We start from the raw sequence: 25,808 nt of genomic DNA on the forward strand, positions 1-25,808 counted from the left end.
ATTGTAGTTTTATTTCTGGATGGTTAAGAAGGGCCAAATGACCTTTCTCATCCACATTTATCTTTTCTTTAGAGCCTAGCCCGATCCTGCCCTCAAAAGACTTCTACACTTTCTAGTAAAAGTGTGGAGGATGGGAGGCCAGCCTGGAAAACACTGAAATAATCAAGTCTGGAGGGGGTTAAATGTATGGCTGCGGCTTTAAGCAGAAGACGGGCTGATGTTACAGAGGGGGGGGGGGGAGTGCAATTTGTTTTTTTTTAAAAAAAAACCTATTCCACCCTTCCCATCCCCAGTCTCCCCAATTCCTGCCAACCTCTCTTACCTCAGGAGCACTGAGGCCACTGACTGCGGCCCGGGCCGGGCGCGTTACCCTGAAGGCGCCGGCAGGTGTCGCCACTCCGAGCGGAAGTCCCCACCCCGCCGGAAGTGCTGGCTCCGAATCTCCGCCCCCTCCCCACCCATTCAGAGTCGGTCCGATCCGTTCATTTGGGTGTCGGCAGAGCGTTGGTGTGAGGCGAGGTTTGTGCTGCAGCCCAAAGGCTTCTTTTTAAAAAATATATATATATAGAGCACGGTAAGGAAGGGGGAAGCGGCGGAAATCTGTTTCGGTGACATCGCCCGGCGACTGTGGGGTTTTTGTTTGTAGAGAGGTGTAGTGACCGTTAATAGCGTGTGGGCTCGCGCGGCCCGGCGTCCAACGGCTCGGCAGCCCATAATCCGGAGCCCAGAGCGCGCGGCCCGGCGCCCATAATCCGGAGCCCAGAGCGCGCGGCCCGGCGACCATAATCCGGAGCCCAGAGCGCGCGGCCCGGCGCCCATAATCCGGAGCCCAGAGCGCGCGGCCCGGCGCCCATAATCCGGAGCCCAGAGCGCGCGGCCCGGCGCCCATAATCCGGAGCCCAGAGCGCGCGGCCCGGCGCCCATAATCCGGAGCCCAGAGCGCGCGGCCCGGCGCCCATAATCCGGAGCCCAGAGCGCGCGGCCCGGCGCCCATAATCCGGAGCCCTGAGCGCGCGGCCCGGCGCCCATAATCCGGAGCCCTGAGCGCGCGCGAGCCGCCTCTGCCGCTTCAATCGAATTTGCACCTGATTTGGGCGGGGGAGGGAAGAGATTGGGTGGAGATAGGGAATAATCCCTTTTTAAATTCAAATAAATGCCTGGGGATAGAAAAATAGACCCCGGAAGATGACTTGCACGGTGGAGAGTTTTTTTTTTCAACTGATTGATGAATCAGGAATATGGCGGGTCACTTCCTAGTTTGCAAATTTTTTTGGGAGAATTTAAGGAAAAAATGTAAAATGTGTAATTATCGCGGCGAGGTTAGGATCAATTAATAATTGGGGCCTGCACCAATCCTCTGGGTAGTGCCACCCGGGCTGTGTGATTAAACACGGATTCAATTAGCAATTTTTTTTGTTAACTGTAAGTGGCATGAATGCACTTTTAATTAGTTGCATTTTTTTTTGCTTTTTAACCTGTACGGGCAATAAACCTTGTGTGACTGATGGCCCCATTTACTGCCCCGTCTCTAACCCTTTCTCATGGCAGGGCGGTGTCTTGGCGCCCGCTCCTCGGCTATGCAGCTTTTGCAGCGACCAGGAAATGTGATATTGCTCTTTTCTTTAATAGCAGCGATTTGCCGCCTGTTCCTAATTCATTTTTCCGTCTCCGCTAAACGGAGCTCGAAAGTTACCTTTGCATAAGCTTCATCGATCACGAGAGCGAGGGCAAAAAATGAGAGCAGTGCTTTGTTGTACATCACAGAACGGAGCATAAGCTTTGCCCCATATAACACATGCCGCATGACTTTAGGTATCGGGCTCGTGCTATTCAATTTTTCTTTTTTCAGCTGCTAAAGAAAGCGGGTTGCAGCATGCTAGGATAGCCGGCCATATTGTTCATGCATATTCTTTGCCATAATTTGCAAATAAGGTTAAATGATTTGCAGGCCGCCGTGACGGGTCCTGGTTTTACAGCGTACGTTTTGATATACCGTTTATTTTTGTTCTCCCATAATCTACTCAAAGCACTGCTTTGGAACAGGGGCATCTAGCTATCAATGTGGTGATTTCCTTCTTTCAGATCATATGCCATTTCTCCCCGCCATTCACATTTCTGGTACCTTCCAGGAAGCCACTGTACACGCTAATTGATTAAGTGTTAATATATAACCACAGAAGGAGGCCATTCAGCCCATGGTGTTTGCTGGCTATCCCAAAGTTATCTCTAATTCCCACTGTCCTTTTTTCCCCATGGCCCTGTATCACCTTCAAATATTTACACATTTTTCCCTACAAAGATGTAATGGTGTCTGCATCAACTACTTCCTCTGGAAAAGCATTCCATGCTCCATCAACTCTAAAGAAGTTTGTCTTAACCTGTCTTCCAATACTTCTAGAACAGTTTTATTGACCCCTTGTCACTGAATCCGCAACCAGAGGAAGTAGTCTTTCTTGTACTAGCAGATCTGGTGTGGGGTTGCCTGCTGTCTTGTAGTAATAGGGGTGTTAACAAAGTGAGGGGGAAAGTGTGGCACTGACAGTGTGTGATGTGCCAAACTTTTAATGTATTAAATATGTATATTTCTAGCTTGCAATTTGATATTTAAGCTTCAAATTTTGGGCAGTAGTGGAATTCACCAATATTGGTCGACTTGGGAGCTAAAATATTAGCCCCAACATTGTACTTTTTTTAACTAAGAAACTTAAGTGATGCCAAATGTGAACTATTTCTTTGAGATATATCTGCTAAGCTGGGTGGGTGTAACCAGGAAATAGTGGCAGTAGCTCCTAATAATCTAGTGCTGTTAGAAATACATTGGATCATGAAAGAACTTGGTAAGTTTAACCTATTGTTTGGGGAGACCATGCTGCGTTATGAAGAATGGTTTTCCAACAGAGGTAACAAACCAGGACTTGATGTCAGGCAGATGACCTGCTTCCAGCTTTGCCTTGCTGTTCCTGAACTGGCTGCTGAGAACTGTTCTATTTTGCTCACAATCTCTGCTTTACTTTTCTCTCTTTCTCCTCTCTTTCCCCCCCCCACCCCGCGCGTGTTGTATAGTTGAGATTGGAAATATATTTGAATCGTAATTACCAAAATAGGTGTATTTTTGGCAGCTCAGGTATGACTGAGGATGTAATATTTATTCCTCAAACATATCTACCACATGCATATACATGCTGAATGTTATCCTTTATACCTAAACCCTATCATACTAGACTTAATCTGCATTCATACATATTCCATATTATAGATTATAAATAAGTATTACTAATGTAGGTAGATAAAGATAATTACAGATGGTTCTTGGTACATAAACGGTGTATCTCCACCAATTGTTCAAATAGTCTTTGCCTCTATCAGCCTCTTCAGAAGGCAAGGTTCTAATTGATTGTTTTCAGGTAAAACTATATAGCATTGCTCACTGAATTAGACCCTAATTTGAAGAGTTGCATATTAATGAAGGTGCAGAATAATTATGATATAATGAAACTTAGAGAAATTATAATAGAGCTGTAGTCTGTGTCTCAAACATGTCACATTGTGAACCAGATTGGACCAGTATGGGCTCCAAAAGCACAATGCAACAAATGAGAGAATGTCAAATGAAGCGGCAGCCATCTTCTGTTGAATATCATATGGTTCCACAGCATTTACTTTAAGTTTTTTTTTATGGTGTTGATTCATTTTGAGACCAAAGCCTGAAATTTACTGTTAACATTAGTGGACGAATGCTTACCTGCGTCAAAATAGCAGACAAAGGAATATTGTTTAAATGTAAGTATTTTTTGCTATCACCAGTAATTTCTGGGCTTGAAATAATACAATGAGGAACAACTGAAACAAGTATATTATGTTAATTATCTCAATGTCCAGTATTCATTAAAGTTTTCTGTTCAGCGCTATGAAGCAGTAAACATAATCTCATATGAAATAGTATACATGTCATGTATTTCTGAAAATGCTGGAAAAAGCACCAAATATTGTCAAATCAATTTTCTGGGGAGAGGATTTCCCCTCCCCCAAAACACAGGAAAATAAATCTACAAATATCCTGTACAGTATACCCACCACTAAAATTGCCACTCGTATAGTTCAGTAATTTTGCTTTGTAACACTGTGACATTGTCTCCATGGGGTGGTAACATTTTAACAGACATGCTCCAGAAACTGTTCTTGTACTGCAGATATCAAGTGAAAATTTCCTTAACATTTCAGTGCTGTCATATATTGATACTTCCAGGTGAACCAGCAGAGCACTACAAGATGAAGGAGGCTCGTGTGGAGCATAAACACTGGCATGGACTTGTTACCTCGAATTGTATCAAACTACAGCACAGAAACAGGCCATTTGGTCCAACTGGTCTATGCTGGCATTTATGCTCCACATGAGTCTCCCCTCAACCCTACTCATCAAACTTATCAGGATATCCTTCTGTTCATTTCTCCCTCTTGTACTTACCTAGCTTCCCCTTGTATATACATAAACACATTACACTAAGGTTGTATTTGAACAGGAGCCAGATGCAGTGGAAGGCAGTTACAATAAAATCAATGTTTAAATGGTGTGTGTCATTTAAGTTGATAGATACAAAGTCAATGGCGAAGTCATAGGAGTGGTTATTGTAGCAGTTGTAATCTGAGACTGGGCTACTTCAGTTGAAATGTTTTATGTCAAAGTTAATAGGTAGCCAAGACCAGTAAATTAAGCAACATAATAGGTTTGGTCTGATGGATCAGTGAAAGCACTGCAACATGGCTGGTCTTTTTGGTTTAGATACAGAGGAAGCTGCTTGCGTGCATTTCATAAGCTACTTTGATAAACTTGTCAATAGCTGCTGGGTATGAAGAATTTTTCTAGTTTGGTTGTTTGGATCCATCTGTCACATCACACATACATCAGCTTTTAAAAGCTTTTTTAAAAACCATTGACTGGTGTGTATCATTTCCTTATGTAACTCTCACTATTCATGTTGATTTTTAAATTAGCAGTTTGGGTCCTGTTGTCTTGAAAATGGAAAATGCTGCCAAAGAAAGATTTGTAACCATATCAGTGATCCAAGGTGTTCCTCAGTCACTTGACTGCAATGAGGCTTTGAGCCTGTGAATAAACTTACCAGGGCCAGTTCTTAAATTACTGAGTGACCAATGTGAGTGCAATAACACTAATATATGTATGGTAGCAAATAAATGATTAACCGAGAACAGTGCTCAATCTTCGGTTTAAAAGCTGAGCCCATTGGAAGCCTAAATTTTTTTTAAAAATGCTAATTTTATTGAGCATCTAGAACTTGTTTTTCAAAAACTAGTTCTGTACCTTCCCGTATCCCTTAGATATGCAGGATGAGTTGGGTACAGAAACATCCTTTTGCTTTTCTGCTGTCAAAGCTAGCAAGATTTATTTTTGACCTTGCAGGGGAGCTCCAATAAGATCACCTTATATTGGAGTTACTAGCCATAATTTTCTGTAATTCAAAAACCTGATACTGAACAGAAGCAATATTCATGTCTACCACTTGCAACTCCTTTGTACTGCAGCCTATTACATTACATCCATGTTTTTTTTGCTTAATTTCCATTTTTAACTTCCTTTTAAATCCTTTAGATCAGTTTTATGTTTGCATTTTAGATTTACTTGCCTTTTATTCTTGACAGCTTTTGCCTTGTTTGCTTTCACCTTTTTCATTTCATGTCAACCTTTGTATATTTTTTGTGCAATTCCCCCCCCCCCCCCTTCATTTTATGGTTATGGAACCAACAAGACAAGTGGGGAGATGGAATTCAGCATGTAAATAAGGTGGCAGGAATTTAAAGAAATTGGGACTGATTATCACTCTCCGCCTCTTATGTACAATCTCGAGAAATGAAAACTCTTTTTGGGCATTGAGAAGGGAAAGCAGAAGAAACCACTTGAATCTGGAAGTGCGAAGGTTGGAACACGAGGGGTTTGTATGACAAACTGCTTGGGTTTTGCATGTATCTCTCCAGTGTTGTAGCTTTTTAGCAAATGTTTAGGAGCTCTCTATTTAAAAAAAAATTATACTGTAATAGTCCATGGTAATTTTATTGTTTCTGCAAATCTTGTGATTTAATGAAATACAAATCAGTTTGTTTCCTGGGAAAGCCTATAATTAATGGAATTCTGTAATGAGTTTTATACCATGACACTTCTGTTGATTATGCTCTTTCCTTGCCAACCAGCAGGGACACTGGAATTATGAGAAGAGACTGCAATTCATTCTCATTCATTTTTTTCCTTCTTTCCCTACTAACCTCCCCCTGGATGCAACTTGTTCAAACTCCAGTCTCCCAGTTGAGAGTGGGTAGTTGTAGCTATTTTCCTGCTAAAGAGAAAACTATAGTGATAGTCCCCTTCTAATCTGATTCTGAAAGTTTTGTATTTTGTCTCCTGTTGTCCATTTATCTTTTAACAACTGAAAATGAGTGTTTAGTATGGTATGTCACAGAGGAAGGTGGACAATTAGAACTACATGTAGGGTTCTTTTGTATTGTATTTTTTTCACTTTTGTTTGCTGTGCCTTCTGTACTTTTTGTGCAGTCACCGATTCCCTGAATGCCGATTGTTCTAAGGTGGCCAGTTTCTGGTTTATGTTTTGAATTCATTTGAGAGGCTTTGTGTACCTGTGGATCCTCATATAATGAATTTCCCAACCTCAGCCCAGGACAAGTGCTGTGTAGAGGCAGGCTTTTCCCATTCAAGGGATTGAATAACACCAATCCACTGGTTTCAGCACCTTTATAGCAGTGAGAACAAGAGTTGGCAAATGGCTCTGATCTTGCCTGTCTCTGGGTATATAATTTGTGATGTCAGGACCCTTAGTAGGAGGAGAAAGTAGTGTCTTTTCTAAAGTTGATTTCTTTCTGTAGTGACCACCTGAAGTGTATCCCAAGACAATTGTATTACTTAAGTAGCTTCAGTCATCTTTTTGTGCCAAATAATGAGAACTAATTTGACTGCAACATCAATTAGTGTCTTTTTGAGCATTTATGACTGTATTGGATGAAGTTAAATCAGGTGCTTTAAATTAAATTTGGTGGCAGGTTTGGAGTATTATACCATTTCACAATTTGTATCAATTTGCTTGTGTATAAATCTTGATTAAGGTTAAAGCATTCTTTGTGCTAAATACAAGCATGTTCCTATTTGACTAATTCTATCATTACTGACCAGCATACGTAAGCAGGAGCTTCTAATTAATGTGTGCGTCTTAGAATTTCAGGGGTGATATGTAATTAAAATTGATGCATTGTTTCCTACCAATAATTATACATGTTTTAGAACAAATTACATTGAAGCACAATAAATTGAAACATAGTATTGTCCAGTTTACTTTATTACAAATGTTCTGACTATAACTTGTGCTGGCATGGCAACAGTGTGATGTTAGCTGGCGTATCTAGTGTGGGAAGGCTCTCAATGTTCATTAAATGTACAAATAGGATGGGGTGCTTGCTTTCTCTTGTCACCTTGGGGATTATTGAATACATTTTATAAAAGGTAATTGATTTTAATTAAATCAAAATTGTCATTGATTCTGCTCTTGAGATGCTCATTAAGTAATTGGCTGTCATTTATATTGTGAATCACAGCAGTAGTCCCCAGCTGGTCCTGATTTTCTCAGTTTCGATAACCACCGTTAAAGATTTATTAACGTGAACATTTTTCAGTCTCACTGATCAAAAGCTCTGCACTCTCATTTTGAGCCACCTGTATCTACCTTTATATTTCTGTTTAAGATGATGGATAAATATTGCAGGCTCATTTTCCATGTGTAAAATCTATCTAAATACCGCGCTTTTCAAACTTCATATCTAACTTTGAAACACCTGAGTTCCATGTAATTCCTTTCCTGTTTACAAATGTTGAGGGGTTGCAGTGTATAGATGCCAGATTTTTCAAGGCTTGAAAGATTATGCCACTTTTACCACAATAAATGTGTAAATATGTGTATATAAATATCACTTGGTTTACTGAGTATGAAAATAAAGGGAAGTCTCTTGGGGTGGGAGGGCATCCTTTGGTATGGTGGGTTTTTTTTCTGAGATCGTCATGGCTGACAGCAAATTGTGCAGATTCACCTTCAGATTGAGGGTCATTTGGCATCTCAATTGGACCCTAGGTTGCTGCTGAGAACTAAGCTGAGTGGGTTACATCATGTCTGCTAGTGCTTTGCCCTTGAAATGAATTTGTCACCTTAACTTAAGCCTATAACGAGCCCTGTATTTTTAGTGATGAGGCTTTAATTTCGCTTTTATGTCTTATCCTTGGGATGTGTTCACAGAAGCTATTTTTAAATAAATAACCTCAGGCCATAGACTGTAAAGGGTGAATTATTGTTGATAGGGAGATGCAACATTCAAATTGATATAATGCATCAACATAATTATGCTGCATTTATGAATCTACACATGAATTGGTGCCCACCTGTTAAGTAAATCTGTTCGCCCTGTGCTAATACTAAAACTATTAGGAAAGTGCAGTATGGTTTCTTCATAAAGTTGTAACTAGTGTGGAAGAATCTGCTTTGAAATGGATTGTATTGTGTATATATGATCAATGGTGTATTGTTTATAAAAGTTACTTTTGTTTGGCTAATTGAAAGGGAATAGAAAGTTAATTACAATGCTGACTTCATCACTAGTCACTTTTTCCCCCTCCAAAATGAAAATGAGAAGTGACCCTCTTGATGGCTCTCTGTTAACACTGAAAAGCTGAACTAGGGAAGGAAAATGTCTAGACTGCTGAATATTATCTGGTGACCACTGTTGGAAGTCCAGTTGCATGAGGACCGGTTCATGCTATGATGCCTTCAGTATACTGAGGTAGGAGTCGATGCCCTAAGGAGAAGGGAGAAAATTGTTACCAGTGAAGGAAAATACAAGAAAATTGAACTTTAATGCATACAACCAAAATTTACCCATGTTCCTTTAGCATTCTGGATGTAAAATTAGTCTTCCATTAATTTAAATAGGGCACTTAATTTTATTCATCCCCACTAGCAGCCATGTGATATACATAAGGAGTGGCTATTTTGAGAATTGTATGTGATTTTCCTTAGCTGTTGTCATTCATCCAGACATCATTGTACTTCTGTTGTGCACAGTGCAGTTTTTCAAATATTTTCCCATCTTTACGTGCACTAAAATAGCTCAGCTTGCATGTTTCTAAATAATCCTCTCCATAGTTTTTACTGTTTTTTGCTGAAGAGCCTGTCCTTTCAGGACCAGATATCAATATTACCGGATCTAAAATGAGAATTTGTTTGGTTTAAGAGGATAAAATTAGGAGTTCTATTGATTTACTTTGATTTACATGCTGTAAACTGAGTGTCTGTAATCCTTGAATTATCCTTTTGAGAACTTGGTCATATTGTTATTTTATTTGATTCTGGAAGTATATTAAATCCAAGGAAATCAGTTACTCTAGTCTGGTAAATGCAGCATTTACAGCTTTAGCTTGATTTGCAATTGCCATTTCAAGAGCCTGTAGTCCTTTTTGCAGGCTGTGACTGATTTTAATGTTTCTAGCCCAGTAGTTTGGCGAATGAAGATGTATTTTCAGCTTTACCAAACTTTGTGTTGCTAATTAAATCTTGTTTCTGTACCACAAAGTTTCATACTTTTATACTTGGGAGCTGGTCCTTATTCATTTACATCACATCCAGAACTCTTCAGTAATGATGAAATGGTTAATCACTGTAGTGTAATAATTCTAATGTAAATATACACCAGTGAACTTTTTCCATGATCCCCAGAATACTGAAGATTGTCAAGTGACCTACATCTCACTGCGCAGTTTTTATCTTTTAGACACTGGAAAATGTTCTCGTAAAATAAATGTCAGGAAAATAATTTAAAGCATTCACTGGTGTATGTTTTTTTAGAAGTCTGCTTAAGAAACTGGGCTGGAATCAGGCATTGACAAGTCTGGAGTTAAGAACAGACATGTCATTTTAATCAATTGCACGGTACTAGTGCAGCAAAGCCAGTCACAGAAGAGAATACAAGAGACTGGTGATAGAAGCATTCCACGTGTGCAGACAAGAATTCAAAAACCTGATCATCTTGTTTCCCTTCACAGAATAGCTAGGAGCTTGTAAGGAAATTTAGAACTGTTCCCATTGAAGGGCAAGCACCCTGAACAATCTAGCTAACAATGGAATTGAGAACAAAGTCTAAAAATATACACTGAGGATGGATTACAGTAGGAATGCACTTTACTGTTGCATTTTTTTTCTTTTAAAAAGTTCACACTGGTTGGAATTGAACTATTGACAAGTTAAGATGACACTTTACATTGTAAATAGATACAAGTGGCAGGGCAGTAAAGCAAAATTGGGGGTTAGCCTATCGAGTTTTACTTTTTGATTGATGTGAGCTTCTCAATTGAATTACTGCTTTATAATACATTTGCAGATATCTATGCTGTGTGGTCACGGTGGTACAGCCCATCATTTTTCTTACTTAGTGGTAAGCTTTAGTTATACATCTGCGATTGCCTGTTGTGCTGTCTTACTGAAAGAGAAACATGGAAAATCTCAAAGCTGAAAAGATCATAAGTCTACCTAGTCCACCTTCCTGCTGTCCTTGGAGTTATAAATTGTTTGTTTTTCTCCAAGATAATTGTCGAATTTGATTTGAAGAGATCTAAGTTACTTGCCCATAAGCCCCCCAACCCCTTGATAAGCTATCCTCTTGGTAATGCTTTCATGTGTCCCACCTGAATCTCTCCCATTTCATCTTATCTTTCTGTTCTCTGGTTCTGCCATGCTATACCAAATACCACTTACTAATCCTCTACATTCCTGGGCCTTAATTTGAATTCATCGATCATGTCTCTCACTCAGTATTCTCACTCAGTATTCTCTCCAATGGAAAAACAAAAGTTCTGAAGTGTATTCAAAGTAAAATGTGCACAAACCTACCATGGAATATTCAGTGATCTATTTGAATGTGAGACAGTAGACATACAGATGATTATCTCTAATTCAAGAATACATTCCACAAGTATTATTGCAAACACTTTCAAGAGAAGCTTTTGTTTGAGTAATTCACTTTTCTTGTTAATGACATGCACCTGCTAAGAGGTTCTGATTTAATACATTGTATCTAATCATTAACTCTGAAAACTTGACATTTTCACCTTCACTGGGGAACCTTTTGGATGACTAATACAAAGGGGGAAAAATGTTACTGATCATTTAGATCATGGGTTGTTGGTTTGCCTTTGAAAATCTTAGGGGAAAAAAAATATATAAATACTATAAATTAGTGGCACCTAGTGGTAGAAATAGACTTTCTAGTTTCAGGTGGGCTTGAGTGCACTTTTATACTCAGATTTGTTTTGGGTGCTTGTTCAATGGCTATGGAATAATGCATGCCTCAGTAAAGTGATGTGCTGCCACTTGTAATCATCTATGGTATTGCTTTGATTTTAAATATTTTAACTGCATCACAATGGAAGGAATTCTTAAAAAATCAAGATTGTTCATTTTAAGAACATAAGGCATGGAACTGGAAAAGGACATTATGCTATTTCCACGGACTGCACTAATTTACCCTTTCATTAGACTTCTTAAGCCATCCATTTAATCTTCTGAGGGAATAACTTTTGGTGGGTAACGAATGTGCAAGTTCCAGGGGATGTTCTGTATAAATACTGCCTGATCTCCAAAGGTAGTTGAGCAAAAAACCATAAGAATGGACTGGCTATTCCAGCGGTGCTTGCATTTGCTTCAAGTGCATCACCGTGACTCACCAGGGTGTATCCATCTTCCTAACAAAGTAAATGGTTTTCTGATTTGCCAGGTCAACTGCCTCATCAGAAAATGATTGGTAAATAGTCACCTAACATCAAGCCATAAGTGCTTTATATACCAAATACTGTGTCTCATCTTTAGGGAATAAAATGAAAACAAAACATGAGCATGGCTAAGCATGGGGATAAGGAAACAGGATGGGGGCAAGTCGCAGGTTGATGTTTGTGGTAGGGACCTACCATTAGGACACTAACAGGTTGGTTTGCACCCTTTGTATCCACCTGCTTTTTTCTTTCAGACTCCTGGGAACTTGCGCCTACTCCACTTTGCCAGTGTTTCCCTTTTCACCTACCAATCCTCCTTTAGCTATTCACAAACTCTATTGTGGATGTCTTTTATTTCTTTGACTTCATTGTCTCTTTTTGTCCCATGCTAATATTACGTCTGCCATTTAACCATCTCCTGTTCCCACCTAAATATTTTACAGTTCATTGTTTCCTTGTGTTTTTTCTCTTTTCCTTGTTCTGTTCCTACTTAAATCTGTAATATCTTCCAGTTCTGAGGAAGGATTAAACCTACAATCCTGACTTGTCTTCTCCATAAGATGCCTGACCTGCTGAATATTTCTAGCGTTTTCTGTTTTTTGGGATGAGGGAATATTTTGCTGGCGTGAAATGATCCCACAGGATTGCTTTATCTTGCTGAACAATGTAGCTGTTCTGCTTACCAGTATCTTTGCAAGCAGGACACAAAATGGGACATGAGCCAGTGGTCAGTGGGGGGAACTGAAGGGATGCAGAGGAGGCTATTGAAGCCTAGTCAGATTAGGATCAAGTATTCTTTTCCAATTTATTCAGAGTTGAATGTGTTTGTAAAATATATTTTACTAATTTCTGTGGAAGTCATTTATGTTTATCTTATTGCTGACTGTTTTGAATTTGATTTTTGCATTATCTGTTCGACCATTAAGGAATCAGTGGAAGGGAGTAATTTTAATGTTGGCAAAATTTGTGTTCAGGATTTTTATCTTTAGAACACTGGATTTTAAAAAGGGAAGCATCTGCTGCCAGATGTTGCTGTGGGATTGTTGTACATAGCATTGTTTGATTCTGTATTTGGTTATTCATGTTGTGTTTTCTAGTTCCATGGCAGCCCTCTGGTACCTTTACCCTGTAACCATTCTGTATCTTTAAGTCTAGATGGTAAATGTCAAGAGGCTGATTGATTGTGGGAACTATCACAATGGAACTTGTTCCTGTCCACTTGATGTCCCCAAACACCATCAGCAAGTGTCACAAAGCAGGGATGAGCAGGCGTTCTTAGTTAATTCTCCCTCCCTCCCTCCCTCCCCATCCGTTCTCTGGTTTCAGCATGCCACGCTAATCAAAGTGCCCCACTGCTGCTCCAGTTGACTCAGCATATTCCAGCTACCAAACCTAGGACCTTCCTGATCTTTATGGCTAATAAATGCTATTTTTGAAGAAAAAGTGTTTGGGAGCACAGTGAGAAATTAAAGATTTTCATTTTCTCCCTTTTGTGGTCACCAGTGCCACACAGCACCCAAAAGGGTAACGTTGCAGGCCTCTACTTTAGGAAGGCTTATATAAGTGCCCTGATGTGTAAACACTGATTTTCTTCTGTCACATCAGTACGGCATAATGAGAGTCAACATAATGAGATGGGATGCATACATCCCACCATTCTATGGTGCCGTGCATTGGTTTTCCAATACGTTGTTGCTGAGAAACAATATGATTGATTAAACAAAGTAAACTGATGCATGTTAATCTTCAAAACTTTTTAAATGGGCCAGTATTTGAAATTAGAACTAATGAAGTAAAAAGGAAATAGTGATGTTATTTGCTGAGGTAGCCATGTGCTTCAAATGTCAACGGTGCATTATCCTTTTTTCTTTGACTGGATTGCATTCCAGGAATATGTAGGAAGTCTTCTGCACTCTTAACAAATTGTCACCAATGTGACAGTTTCCTCTTATTTAAGGTTTTCATCTGAAGTAATTACAGCTTGTCAATTGTCAAAGGAGGGCTCGAATGATAGAATTGTACACTAGAGTTCACTAATTAAACGCAGATTGAATTCAGATGAATGAGTTTGAATTGTTAATCCCCAGTAGCAGGCTGGCATTTCTTTTTTTGTCCCCATCATAAAATTAGCCAATCAGAACATTTCAAATAGCTCACCAAGCCCATTAAACCCAATAACGGAGAGATCCAGCTGCAATTTTTAATAGATTAACTGAACAAAAGATACACTTTGGAACCAAAAGCTAATAGCAAATGGCACACAGCCAGAGCAATCCATACAAGAGTCTTGCTTGCCCAGGTTTTGAAAAACCTTTTCATTACATTAAGTGTGGAAAAATTCTGTGCTTTTCTCACCCCTGTTAATGTTCGAGAGATTGTTTTGTGGAGTGGAGATGGATTTAAATGCTTTAAGGATTGTATTTAAGTACTGTTAGATGGAGAGAAGAAACATGAGGCTTTTTAGCATTTGAGCATTAATTGCATCTTTTGTGCTCTACCGACATTCAGTTGCAACTTGCCACTGAAGAGAATTATACTGTACACAGTCAGTTTTAATGGATCAGGAGTTTTGAAAAGGATTGCAGAGACATTTTGAATGTATTTGCCTTTATTTCCCTTTGTCCATTCCAACTTGTAAGATAAATTAATTTGGTATACTACCAGACCAAGTTTGAACAAGCTGTAACGCTGTCTGCTAGCAGCAAATCGATGGGTAACAGAAGACTAGCCTCTTATATGTATAATATAAAAAAAGGCCTGTTCCAGTGAATTCCCTTAAAGTTAATAGTTCAGCTTTCTCAAAATCTGCATTGCTATACGAAATAAAATCAAAATGCTGGAAAAGCTGAGAAAGAAACAGTTAACATTTCAGGTCGAAGACCTTTTGTCAGAACTGGAAGATGTTAAGAGTTAGTTTTTTGAGCAAGTACAGAGCCAGGGAAAAGGAGGGGGGAGGGGAAGAAAGAACAAAAGGAAAGGTCTGTGATGGGGTGGAGGGCATGAGTGATTAAATGACAAGGGATGATGGTACAAGGCAAGGAAGGTGGTAATAGGACATTTTAAGAAATAAAAGATTGATCAGGAGTAGCTGTAAATGGCTGCAGCAGAACCATTACCAGCACTAGCTGACCGAAAAAATGGGAGCAGTGGTTATGATCTGAAGTTATTGAAATCGATGAATCCGGAAGGTCGTAAAGTGCCTAGAACAAAGATGAGGTGCTGTTCCTCGAGCTTACATTGGGCTTCATTGGAACAGTGTAAGAGGCTGAGGTCAGAGTAGGAGTGGGAAGGGGAATTAAAATGGCAAACGACCGGCAGGCCCGAGTCACGCTTGCGGACAGAGCACAGGTGTTCAGCAAAGCAATCACCCAGTCTGCGTTTGGTCTCCTCTACATTGGGAAGTAAAGTAAACCACTATTTCACCTGGAAGGAGTGTTTGGAGCCCTGGATGGTGTAAAGGGGCAGGTGTTGCATCTCCTATGCTTGCACAGGAAAGTGCCGTGGGGAGGAGAGCAGGTGTTGGGGGTGATGAAAGAGTGGACTAGGGTGTCGCGGAGGGAGCGGTCCCTTCGGAATGCTGAAAGGGGCAGGGAAGATGTGTTTGGGATCAGACTAGAGGTGATGGAAATGGCGGAGGATGATACGTTCAATGTTGAGGCTGGTGGGGTGGAAGGTGAGGACAAGGGGGACCCTTATCATGGATCTGGAAGGGAAGGGGTGAGGGCAGAAGTGCGGGAAATAGGATGGACACAGTTGAGGGCCCTGCCAACTACAGTGGAGGGGACTCCTTGGTTGAGGAAAAAGGAAGACCTATCGGAAGTACTGATGCATGGTATCGTCAGAACAGATGAGACGGAGAAACTGGGAGAAGGGAATAGTCCTTACAGGAAGCAGGGTGGGAGGAAGTGTAATCAATGTAGCTATGGAGATAAAGAAGTCAAGGAAGGGAATAGTCGGAGATGGACATGGGAAGGGTGGAAATTGGAAGCAAAGCTGATTAAATTTTTCAGTTCGGGGCGAGAGCAGTCATCAGTGTACCAGAAAGAGGTGAAGGAGGGGACCTGGGTAGGACTGGAACAAGGAATGTTCCACGTATTCCACAAAAAGGCAGGCATAGCTGGGACCCGTACGGGTTCCCATAGCGACACCTTTTATTTGGAGGAAGTGAGTGGAGTCAAAGGAGAAGTTGTTCAACATAACTAGTTCAGCCAGGCGGATGGGGGTGGTGGTGGATGGGGACTGGTTGGGCCTCCGTTCAAGGAAGAAGTGGAGGGCCATAGGCTGTCCTGGTGGGGGATGGAGGTGTAGAGACACTGGATGCATGGTGAAAAGGAGACTGTTAGGGCCGGGGAACTGGAAACTGTTAAAGTGGCGGAGGGTGTCGGGAGAGTTGCGGATGTAGGTTGGAAGAGACTGGATTTTTTTTCTCCCCTTGTCAAGATAGGAGGAAATAAGTTCTGTGGGGTGAGAACAGGCTGAAATGATGGGTCTCCCAGGGCAGTCCTGTTTGTGGATCTTGGAAAGGAGGTAGAAGCAGGTTTGGGGGAGTGAGGTTGGAGGCCATAGAGGGAAATCTCCGGAGGAGATGAGGTAAGTGATGGTCTGGGAAACTATGGCTTGATGTTCGGCGGTGGGGTCATGGTCCAGGAGGAGGTGTCGGAGAGTTGTTCAGCCTCTGCAAGGTAGAGGTCTGTTCACCACATAACAGCGCTGCCCTTGTCAGCAGGTTTAGTGACTATTAAAGGGTTGGACCTGAGAGAACGGAGTCCTGTGAGTTCAGAGGGAGGTAGGTTAGAGTGAGTGAGGGGAGTAGAAAAATTGAGTTGGCCGATGTCATGCCAGCAGTTCGCAATGAAAGATCAAGAGGGTAAGAGGCCAGAGAGGGGGGTCCAGATGGAATGAGAATTCTGAACACGGGAGAAAGGGTCCGCTGTGTTGGGGGGGGTGGGGGAAAAGACTCCTGGCCAAAGAAGTGGGCACGGAGGTGAAGGAAGAGCTCAGCATCATGTTGAGCTCAAAATTCATTGAGGTGAGGGCGTAAGCAGATGAAGTTAAAGCCTTTGCTGAGGACTGATCGTTCAGCGTCAGAGAGGGGATAGTGAAAACACGACAAAGGGTGAGATGAGAGGAAAGTGAAGGGGAAGAAGGATCAAGAGGGGTGTTGGTATCTAAGAGTTGTTGAAGCTTGTGGTCCTTGATACCTGAAAGGAAGACAAAAAGTTTTTTAAGTGAAGGATGAAATGGAACTGCGGACCAGGACAGCTCTGAAATTGCTATACAATGTGATTTAGTAAGTAAATTACACTATTGTGGAAATCCTTTTGTGAGCATGAAAGACAATTGGATTTCTGTTTTTTTGCAGCGTTGACAAGTAACCTATTATAGTCATTGTGCGGCTAATGTGTATTTCGGCTTTCTGAACAGTGTTCTGAGGGACTTCAGTTTAAGGGCTCTATATGCTTATCCAACAGAGTAGGCAGTCAATTTTTTTTTAAAGAGGTGAATGAAAACATTTCAATTTGAGCCAACCAGGAATTTATATATTTCAACTTTTTAGTGGCACAATAATGAGCCTCCCACCAAATAAAAGTTAACAATCTGTTGAACATACTTCAATAATCTAACAGTATTTCCTACTTATTTTCATATTGGCTGTTGCTCAAGTGTACATGAAAGAGGATATAGTGTTTTCAAAAGTTCCTAAATTTTATCTGTGGTTGTGTACTTTTGACTAAATTGCAATGCATTGCTAGAGATTAGAGTGAAAGAAAAGTTGCCCCCTCCCCACCACACTTCATTGGCTTTAGGACATTTGTAAGTCATGTGTTCAGCTTCAGATAATGTCACAATGTAGTAGACTGAAATTAGACCTTTAGTGGCATTCCTTCTGGTAAATGCAAAAATCTAAATTCATAAATTTGTATCAGACGTCTGCCTTCTATCTCCCTTTGCATATTCCCTTAAAACACTTCCACATTGGAGAACAAAGAGGAGCAAATACCAAACCTTTATTAGTATCCATGATGTGGAGATGCCGGTGATGGACTGGGGTGGACAAATTTAAGGAGTTGAACTACACCAGGTTATAGTCCAACAGCTTTATTTGAAATCACAAGCTTTCGGAGCTTTGTTCCTTCGTCGGGTGAAGTGAAGAGTTGCATAAAGGCACAGCATATATAGTCCGAACAATGCCTGGTGATTACAGATAATCTTTCTAACTGCCCTTTATTAGTATGACTGAGTTTGAAGCAGGCCCTTTATGAAATGCAGGTTAGATTTTCAGCATAAATAACTTATTTCCTATTTTGCGTTAAGGTGACAAATGTGACACTGCACAATTTTAGTTTTAATTCTCTACTGGTTTTTGCCCCTCCGCTCTTGAAAGCATTAACTTCTTGCTGCTTTAGAGTTCCATCAGCTGCCAGCAACACCTTGCACAATTGGCCATTATGTATGTGAGCGCTTTGAATGTTGGTTCTGTTCAGTTGGTGTTGTGCTGAACCATGCAGGCCAGGAGGGTCTTAAGAGTCAATCAGTAGTCTGTTGTGAGCTAGATTTCAACCAGGGTGATGCAGATGTTGCAATTGGCTTTGTTGTGTCCAGGCTATACAGGGGTGGAGGGAAGAGAAATCAGCCATGCTTTCTAATGCTGATCAGTATCCAGTGACCCTTGCTGGAAAGTCTGAGCGTGGATAGATGTTGGTTTAGGTCAGAATCCAGCCCTGATGCCTCCAAAGGCTCACCGTTTAGACCTACACATAATGGATTGACCCTTGGGTGAGGAGACAGAGGATTTCTGGTGCACAAGTAACAATACCCAGTGTCAGAAGAGAAGGTGGCAATTATGATAAGGTAAAGGAAAATGGATGTTTGTGTTGTGTACTTGTGGGGGGAGGGGGTGGGCTGGAGGGGTGGAGAAAGAGGAATAAGGAAAGACTATTTCCTCTTGAGTCGGTGATGAAGGGTAATTAACTAAAAATTATTAGAGTAAGGAGGCTAGGAGAGGGTTGCAGAAGGTTGTTGGAGCATGAAATACTTTGCCACCGGGAGTGATTGAGTTACAGACCATTGCATCTTTTAAGGGAAAATTGGATAAATATTTGAAGCAAAGATGCATTGCTATGACAAGAAAGTAGCTCAGTGGGATTGGTTTTGGATTGCTCTAGCAAAGAACTGGCATAGAAACAATGGCCCAAATAGCCTCTTTTTAAGCTTTTAAAGACTGGTTCTACTGTCATGGTAAGTCTTGTGCCTCTGTTTTTCCATCAATGAAAATGTTTTAGGGTGATAGATTATTTTTCCTGATTCCTGAATTTATCATTTTGACAGCATAAGATGGCAATCCCTGAAATATCCTGCAATACTGAAATGTGACCCCTCTCACCATAATATTACAATGTACAAGGACTAGCTACATGACACAAACTGCTCTCATTCCGCTTATCTTTTTGGGTTTAAAAAAATTGAATAAAGCTGGTCACTGGAGAATATCTGGCCATTAATTAGAGAGTGGAGATTTTCCTCTAGAATGTGTTTTGATACTTTATTAAACTATGAAGCTGCAGAAATTTCCAGGTGACTAGCCAAGTATCAACAGAGGTCTTTTATAGTTGCCAGGAAAGACTGCTCTGCTTCAGTTTTGAGCTCAATGTCTGGGATTGCTGCGTGACTGAAAGTGTCACAGAATACACTTGATTTAATATTCTGTTGTGCTAGAATCTATAAATTGAAAAGTTTTCTCGTCCCTTCTTCCCTCCACCATCTCCACCTGTTCCAATGGTAGTTACGCACCCTTTCCTGGCTGCCAGTGGCCATCTTTAATTGGCTAATAGATGTACTAACACTCCAATTTTCCTTCTGTATAAGCTCTGCCCCCTCCAGTTTGATGCCTTTCTGAGACACCTTTGCAGATGTTGGGTCTTACCATTTGGGGAATTGTGGAAGACAAAACCGCATCCTAGCATTTTAATGCAGCATATTTGCACAAATAAACTATCCATAAAAGGGGGGTGTTTAAAAATGAAATCTGCTTTGTTTTGATTAACTGTTAAATCAATAGTTATACCATATTAAGAAAAGCAGCAGATCTGATTTTTCAGCTATTGAAAGCCATCATTAGGAGCTTTAGACTAATGATATGTAGCTTTGTCCATCATAGTTGTCTAAAACTGGTATATTTGATAGCTGAAAACATTTGGATTGTATTCTTTTCCCTTAAGGTGTACTAGAGCTCTATTATGCCATAGTGAATTGAAATTCAAATTAATAGACTTGCTTATATATAGTATCTTATCAATTCTCTTTGAAATCTTTCAAATGCTTCACATATACTCTCTTTAAAGTTCACTGGCTGTCATTTTGCTCACGAGAACACCACAAACAGCAATGAGCTGAATTAGCATCCACCCAAACAGAGAAACAGGACTTCTGTTTAAGGTCTCATCTGAAGGATGGTATCTCATAGAATGTTATAGCACAGAAATAGGCCATTCAGCTAATCAAATCTGTGCTGGTGGTGTTATCCCACTTGCTCCTCATGTCCTTTTAATATTCCTCTTGAAAGCAATTCCCAAGTTCCCTTTTAGAAGAATTTAGGGACTCTGCTTGAACACAGTTTCTAGCAAAGAAGTCCATATCCTAACTAACCTGTGTAAAAGATTTTTTTCTAATAGCTTAAATTTGTGCCTTCTAGCACTCTCTCCAGTGGAAACACTTTTTTTAAACCCTATCATAATTCTTCACAATCTTGAGACCCCTATCCCTTAACCTTCTCAGCTCTAGTGAAAAAGCCCTAACTTCTCAATTATTTAATGTAACATTACCTCAATACTGTACTGTATTGCCAGTCGGATTATACACATCACTTGTTTTGGTCAGTTTACCTCGACGTAGAATTATTTAAGGATTCAAGTAGAGCATTATTGGAAATGCTTCATGTCCATTGGTGTGACTTGCAGTAATCAATTGAAGGTAAAATGGTTACTGTTGCAAAAGATGGTAAATTTGACAATATTCTTTCTACTGATTAATTGCAATAAGGTTAACTGAAATTTAGTATTGAATATTCTGTAGTGTATTCAGAAACTAAGGAAAGCAGTGTCATATTGTGACTGGTTTGTCTATACTTCATTGCTCTTAAAACAAACTGTAATTTGGCAATGAGTAGGAATGAGAAACTCTAATTTAGCTGACTTGAAATTGAGCTTCCATAAAATGACATTGGAGTTGTATATTTATACTGTCTGAACCATTTTGTGAATTAAATAAGTGATAGCATTATGCAGAGCCTATTGTTGGCTTACGCCTTTATGCTTGTGGGCATAATACAACCCTACTTTCTGTTGCTGTGGTGATCTAGGTTAACAGTCAGCAAGAATGTTAGAAGTAACTGGACTGCTCTTGAGAAATAGATTTCAGGGGGCTGGGTGGCTTAGTGTGTTATGCATTGTCTTTCCACCTCTGGGACCTAGGTTTTGAATCTAGGCCAGACTGGATGAAAGTTTCTTTTTCAGAGTTTTGAGGGGCTTGAAATGAATTTGGACAGTTTGTCTACTGCCTGGTGAATAAGAATTTTGGCTTAGCTGGTAGCACTCTTGCCTTTGAGTGTGAAGGTTGTGGGGCTCGAGCCCCATTTCTGGACCCGAGCAGGCAATTTAGGCTGAGACTTCAGTGCAGCACCGAGTAGTTGGAGGGTGCTTTCTGCTTATTCTAGTTGTCCCAATGGTGCCATGGGATCTTTGTCTGCCTGAAGGTTTAATGTTATGACCAACTTTTCTCTCTCAGCCAACACTATCCAAAAAATGACATTGAACTCTGGTGTTTGTGCACAGAATAACTTTCTGTACTTCAAATTAATTCATTGTATTTGAAGTGCTTTTGAGAAGTTTCTGGGAGATGTGATGAGGTGCTACATAAATGCAAGTTTGTCATTTTCATGCCACTAAATTTCCTATTAGAGTAGAAATTAGAACTGAATTAGCAATCTCATTCAGTGGCCACAAGGTTGGAAAAACATTCATATTCACTCTTTTGCTGTGGTAGGTAGTCGCTTCTGAGTTTGGGGATCAAGGCACATTGATATGCTGGAGTAAAGATGGTTTTACACCAGTCTGAATCATCCTCTGCATCACTCTTGCACTACCATCACCAGAACATTGCCTGCTAACACCCTTTACCACCACAAAGCCCTTGTATGTTCCTGTCCTCTCAAGGCTTGATATCTCTAATGCTCTTCTGCCAGCCGACAGAAACTCCAACTCATCCAGAACTCTGCGTTCATATCCTATCCTGCATGTCTATCACCCCGAGCTCACTGACCTCCATTCACTACCTTGCCGCATCCTATCTCTGCAATCATCTACAACCATATGGCGCAGCCTCTTGAACTTGCTCTCTAATTGTCATTGACTTTGTCTTTGCCTTTGCCTTGCTACTCTCACTTCAAAAAGCCTTGTCAAAACCCACTTCTTTGACCATGTCTTAGGTCATTTGTTCAATGTTCACTGGTTTTCGTGTAAAGCACCATGGGATGTATTGTTAACATGAAAGGTGCTATATAAATGTAAGTCTATAGTGTCCTGTGCCTCCACAGTCCTACATGTGCAGAAGCCTGGCTCTCCATTTTCAGAATTGGCTTCCAACAAGGGCTGTAGGGGAGCAGAAGCAAAGAATAATATGCTTTTATTTTTTAAAGTCACCCAATGTGCCATGTATACTTTTATAGTGATGCTATTTTGCATCGCATTCAGATGTGCTGAACTGCCTCAGCACATTTAGAAGGCAAGTGAGGAAGGTTAGAGTTCTGGCTGTTGATTGGGAGACACATAAAAATGCAAGTTTCTGCTGGAGTTGATTGTATTATGACCAGTAAGTTTATATTTGCTAGTGTAATTGACTGTGGGACTGTGTCGGCAGTCAGTGGCCCTATAGGAATGTAAAAACACATACTGTACTCTATCTGACTGATACACCTGACATTCAAAGTTAGCTGATTCCAAACACCCAAACTGGAAAAAGTGCCCCCTGTTGTGACATCCATCACTAAAATTCACCAATATAAATGTTAAACAGAAGGATAGATGAAAGTTAAACGAATCAAAATTTCTGAAGTTAAATTTTGATTTTGTTTTTTCTTTCTACCAGCCTATAGGTATTGAAATCCTGAATTGTGAAGCCACCTGTTACTTGGCTGAATCACTTTCTTGCTCACTGTTGCTATGTGACTGTCCAACTATTACTTTCAACCCAATGGTGTAACCTTGTTTGAAATACATTTTTTGAAAAAATCCTAATTTGTAGAAATCCATTGTAACTTGAATGCAAAATATTCCATCCTCAATACATTTTCACTGCAAGCCTGTATCAGTTAAACTTGTTAACAAATTTTGTTTAGTGCTTCTGTGAAGCGCCTTGGGACATTTTACTATGTTAAAGGTGGTATATAAATGTAAGTTAAATTGAAAGTGTTTTAGAAGCATAACTTGCAATAGACTTGGCTGTATCACAGAGGGTGAACTACAAAATTGTGCATTGTTTTGGTCAAAATGAAACATAAGAATTGCTAGATTGATAAAAACACCACGGTCCAGTTAGTTCACCCTCTACCATTCTGGTAGTCTCATGATGCAACAATAAGAGTTGTTAATACCTGGTTTATAGGTGAAACAATAGATTGTCAGATGTGAGGGATTAAAACCTAAACTGTCCAGATTTGCAGAATCTCACCGATTGCTGAGTCTTAATTTTAACCTGTTTTCCCTACCTCCATTAGAAATAGCTAGAATCTGTCATCTGGAGGCAGTGATCTTTGTGTTTTGTGTTGGAACATTACATTTGCTATTTTTAAAATGTAATTAAAGGTATGAAATTTAGCAATCCTAATCCTAGCTTGAAAGGTTTGGGAGGAGGAAAAGATATACCTGCCATAGGAGTGCAGTGAAGGTTCACCAGACTGATTTCCTGGGATGGCAAGACTGTTGTATGAGGAGAGATTGGGTCGACTCGGCCTGTATTCACTCGAGTTTAGAAGAATGAGAGGGGCTCTCATTGAAACATATAAAATTCTGACAGGGCTAGACAGACTAGATGCAGGGAGGATGTTTTCCCTGGTTAGGGAATTCAGAACGAGGGTTCACAGTCTCAGGATACGGGGTAGGACATTTAGGATTGAGATGAGAAATGTCTTCGCTAAGGGTGGTGAACCTGTGGAATTCTCTACCACAGAAGGCTGTGGAGGCCAAGTCACTGAATATATTTGAGGAGCTAGATAGATTAAGGGGTATGGGGAGAGAGCAGGAATATGGTATTGAGATAGAGGATCAGCCATGATCATAATGAATGGGGGAGCAGGCTCAAATGGCCTACTCCTGCTCCTATTTTCTGTGTTTCTATGCGTCAAGTTCATCTCAATTTTGAAACTCTTTTTGAAACCTTGTTAGATCTGCAGCCATATATAGGTAGTGAAAGAGCTGAGGTTTCCTGCATAAATGAGCTAATCCTTTTTCTACAGTACTTGTTCAGAGTAGATGTTTGCAGAATCCTTTTTAAATGACCTTTCCATCTATACTTGTAGAATTCAAACTGGATCCATTTTTTGTGTGTTGTGGGAAGAAGGGGAAAGGAAGACTGAGTTACTGACCACAAAGTGTTAAGCATCTGAATTATACATAGTTTAATAACCTCATTTAAGCACCCTGGCTTAATCACTACTAATACACAACCCTCTCGCTGTTATGCTTAATAATGCTTTACAACTTGTATGTTTAATGCTTCCTTGTCTTTTTTTTAAAAAAAATTCCCTAAAGTTTAACTTTTTAAAAAAAAAATGAATATTGGAGGACAGTGCTTGTTTAAGATGGAATTTAAAAACTTTTTTTATAGAAAAAGAAAATCAGCATTGGAATATATTTAATGCAGAACAATGCATAAAGTTGATCACATTTGACTACACAGAAGACAGCAATTGATTTGGAATTAAAGTAGCTTTCAACAAAATGTCAGAATTCCTGTTTAGTGCAGTATTGTTAGAAGCCATTTATCCAAATTGGTTAACCAAGTTGCTAGGACCTCCCAGGGTGTCATGTGTATAATCACTTAATTGTACTCATTGTCCATGCTGGATCTTAAAGCCGAGTGTTTCATTTGTGCATGTAAATGTTTAGTAATATTGCACTGAAAACCCATATATTTATTGTATTGTTATAGCTGTGAGAAAGTAGAAATGGCAGAACAGGAGCCAACCGCAGAACAGCTGGCTGCCATTGCTGCCGAGAATCAGGAAGATGAATCTGTTGTGAGTTACAAGCCACCAGCGCAGAAAACTCTTCAGGAGATTGAGGAACTGGACAAAGATGATGAGAGCCTCAGGAAATACAAAGATTTACTGCTGGGAAACCGTGCTAAAATTGTTGGTAGGTTGCAATTTTTGCACAAGCTGCTTTTATTCAAGAATGTCATATTTGTATAAGGCACCCCTTTACCTTCCAATCAGTCCCAGGACCCAACTAAATTTTGAGTACACGCAGAGTTTTTTTTCCAGGGAAGGAAGGTAAATTTGCTCCAAAATGGGGCGGGGGGGGGAAAAGAACATTTTACACTCAACCGTCTAAACTCAAGGGAATACAAAACCAAGTTTATGCAACCTGTCCTCAAAATCTAACCCTTAAATCCCTAATATGCTGATGAATCTGTGCTGTACCCCTTCTATGGCCAATATATTTTTGGGCGTCCAGTTTTGGGTACCTAAAACTGAATACAGTACTCCAGATAGGGGCTGACCAAGGCTGGGCACAACTGAAACATCACTTACTCACCTTTGTATTCCAACCCCCTTGAGATAAAGGCCAACATTTTGTAATAGTATTTGTTCTCAGGTTTGTGCTTAAAGCTTATAAAACTGGCTGAATAAGGGAGACATGTGATTTTCCTGGGCTTGTTGACAGTTTATGGATCAGTATACCAAAGGTACTCTCTCTAACCCACC

At 40.2% G+C, this 25,808-nt stretch overlaps 1 protein-coding gene across 2 annotated transcripts in view; it reads left to right on the forward strand.

Annotated features, from left to right (window-relative positions):
* The first annotated feature begins 418 nt into the window (after window positions 1–418).
* The window catches only part of arhgdia (Rho GDP dissociation inhibitor (GDI) alpha), a 41,120-nt gene continuing 15,730 nt past the window's right edge, over window positions 419–25,808 (forward strand). Inside the window, exons 1-2 of one of the 2 annotated variants that reach the window (XM_068003933.1) lie at window positions 419–519; window positions 25,031–25,236. In XM_068003933.1, the coding sequence (XP_067860034.1) occupies window positions 25,047–25,236 (190 nt within the window). In that variant the 5' untranslated portion in view covers window positions 419–519; window positions 25,031–25,046. Of the gene's footprint in view, window positions 575–25,030; window positions 25,237–25,808 lie in introns of both variants that reach the window. The other variant, XM_068003934.1, reaches the window with a different exon arrangement.

Source organism: Heptranchias perlo, chromosome 23 (genome assembly GCF_035084215.1).
Source record: "Heptranchias perlo isolate sHepPer1 chromosome 23, sHepPer1.hap1, whole genome shotgun sequence".
NCBI lineage: Eukaryota > Metazoa > Chordata > Chondrichthyes > Hexanchiformes > Hexanchidae > Heptranchias > Heptranchias perlo.